General features: G+C 56.9%; 1 protein-coding gene across 1 annotated transcript; it reads left to right on the top strand.

The window, feature by feature from the left end:
- Nucleotides 1-1,082: 1,082 nt before the first annotated feature.
- On the top strand, nucleotides 1,083-2,753 carry AB675_2231 (uncharacterized protein; the record flags this gene model as incomplete). Its single annotated transcript, XM_018142186.1, has 2 exons — nucleotides 1,083-1,988; nucleotides 2,085-2,753. Coding segments are annotated over 2 exons (1,575 nt in total), but the record flags the coding sequence as incomplete, so codon positions are not given.
- Between the last annotated feature and the right edge of the window lie 89 nt (nucleotides 2,754-2,842).

Below are 2,842 nucleotides of genomic sequence, written 5' to 3'. Positions count from 1 at the left end.
AATGTGCTATTAACGGGTGGAAACTCTGATCTGATCACCACAAGCAGAGTTCCCCAGCAACCACACGGCAGTCCATACTGAGCATACAGTCGATGGCCTCGATTGCGGGAAACAACGCCCGCTCGGAGGCGAGGCTAGACGCCCAGCAGACGCCTAGCGGAGACCGCGCGACGCAGCGGCCCCAACTCACTTGCATGCACCCAATTCACAATTTGCACAGTCGCTCGGACGATTTGGTGGTTGGCACCTGGCCCCCTAGGCAGCCTACGGGTGCAAGCAATCTCCAGCCGTCACCAGCCGCTTCCAAAACGTCTCCCAGGACCCCTGACCCGTCTGCTAAGAGGAACTAGCCAGAGCCGATCATTCCACAGAATATGTCCCGGGCCTCTGTTGGGAATTTTTGTTGAATGCTTCTGGATGTCCAATAAGCCAAGCCCAGGAGAAAGCGCTTCTCGCAGTCTCCTGTGGAAGATCATGCCACTACTACCAACGTCATGAGCGGCAGGATTCAGAGGTCAGAGTGGAGCTAGCTGGAAAGTGCAGGAAGTTCTACGCAGACGAGGAAAGCAGCAGGAATCCCAGAAAATGGGAAAACGTTATCGTCTTGGAGAGGACGACAGTGGTCTTAAGTGATGATGCGTCAATGAGATGAAGAGAGGTTTCGTCAGCATGAGGCAGCCATGAGATATGCATGACATGGTAGATTTGAAATCGAGTCATGTCTAGGAGATGACCACTGGTCACTTTGTAGTTGTAGTAGTGAGCTATCAACCATGTGCTATTGAGAGATCGGAACTTCTTAAGGCAACCACGCCCCACATTGAAGAGAAGTGAGGCAACCTTGCATAAATATTCTTCGCATTGACCACAGGACCACTGCACAACATTGGGACTATTGTGGCCTCTCCATTGATCGTACGACCGCAATTGCCACGTCTGGCTCCGGTGTCGCTCGCTAAGCTCTCTGCCTATTCCCGCTAGACGTAGATTGAGACAAACGTTTCAAGGAAGTCCCGGCGAGCATCGTGCCCCTTCGATGCGACCAGTCGCCTGCGAATTACATGTAGCCAACGGCGCTGTCGATGTCACTCAATAGCTTTCTGGATGAGATCTACAAGTCTCTGCAGAGCAAAGATGGCCAACGTATCGCAGACTTAATCCACCTGGATGTTGAAAGCCTGCCACCTCAGCGCCAGCAACCGTACGTCCAACTCAACGCCGAGCTCCAGAAGCAGTACCCAGCCAACAACGATGCGGCTCTACTTCAGCAATGCAAAGCCAGGATATCACAAGAAGAGTTCGGGACGTTCTCAACACCATTCTGTGACAGCATAGCACGCTACTTCCGTTACCTGCGCGACATCCAGACCGCCGACAATCTCACCAAAGCTCTCGCCATCCGCCAGCTGACCAGTCAGTGCGTCACGGCTCTGGGCGACTCACGCTATGGCATTGTCATGATCCCGATTGTCTTGTCATTCAGCCGCACGCTGGCCTCCATCGCGACCAAGCTCGATCGCAACCCTACGCTCATCCGCCAACACGCACAGAAACTTGGCGCCGGCAACACCGACTCGTCTACTCCACGCACCTCCTTCGTCGAAGACGCCGCCAATGTCCTCCGCGACGCCTTCATCAAATGCCTAGCCGGCAGTCCAGGCACAGCACGCACGTCCCGCCCACAAGCTGACGACAAGCGGATCGGCATCTACCTGACGGCCAACTCGACCCTGAAACTCCTCTTCCGCTGCCTCAAGCAACGTAATGCCCAACAAATCTTCTCCTCGATCGACGCCCAATCTCCGCCCCTCTCATTCTACCCCGCCGCCCAACGCGTCACTTACCTCTACTATCTCGGCCGCTACCACTTCGCCAATAACCACTTCCTTCGGGCTTCCGCCGCCCTCAACGCCGCCTACATCCAATGTCACAAATCCGCTACATCTCACCTCCGCCTGATCCTCACCTACCTTCTCGCCTCTAACCTCGTCATCGGCTCATCCCTCGCCCACAACTATTCAACACCCCACACGCCCAACCACTTGCCCCGATCTTCCTCCCCCTAATCTCCACCCTCCGCTCAGCGACATCGCACCTTCCACGCCATCCTCTCCCTCCCATCCCCACTGAACAACAACCAACCCCCAAACCCCATCGCGGCCTTCCTCCTCCGCCACCGCATCCACCTACAGCTCCTCAATCGCTTGGAGCCTTTAGTGTACCGCTCCCTCATCAAGCGCACTTTTCGCCTCGTCGGCTTCCCCGGCGGGACCGGCGCCGACAAGAAAATCCCCTTCCTCCGCCTTGCCTACGTTCGTGCCGCGGCGCGGTTCAGCTTCACACGCGCACCGATCGCGCCTGGTACTCTGCCACACACGGCACCCCTCGATTCGGATTTCTGGGATCTGGAGAACGCGCTGGCGGAGACGGGATTCGACATCGGCTCGGGTATTTACGACAGCAGCAATACCACCACGACTGCGCTGGCGGTGCAGGCGAATCCTTTCTCTCCGCCGAATAGTGAGGAAGAGCAGTCTCCGACGATGGCGGAGATAGAATCAGTGTTCCTCTCGCTCATCCAGCAGGGGTTCCTGAAGGGGTTTGTGCTGCATGTGAATCCCAGGTTTGCGATCCCGGGCGCGGCGCAGCGGGGTGGGTGGGCGAAGGCCGGGTTTCCGGTCGGTGTTTGGGGCGATTCTGGAGCGGGACGGGGTGGGGAAGCAGGGTGGATTGGGGGGTGTGAGGATGCCGGGGTGGGTTAGGGAGGAAGTTTTGGTTGGTGCTGGTAACTAGGATTCGCCATCATTTATTCTGATGACGCAGCCGAGCAGCAGCAGTCCAA

This window comes from Cyphellophora attinorum (genome assembly GCF_001299255.1).
Source record: "Cyphellophora attinorum strain CBS 131958 chromosome Unknown Contig48, whole genome shotgun sequence".
Classification (NCBI taxonomy): Eukaryota; Fungi; Ascomycota; class Eurotiomycetes; order Chaetothyriales; family Cyphellophoraceae; genus Cyphellophora; species Cyphellophora attinorum.
Note: the sequence above shows the minus strand (reverse complement) of the source record. Positions and strands in the feature narration are given on the sequence as shown.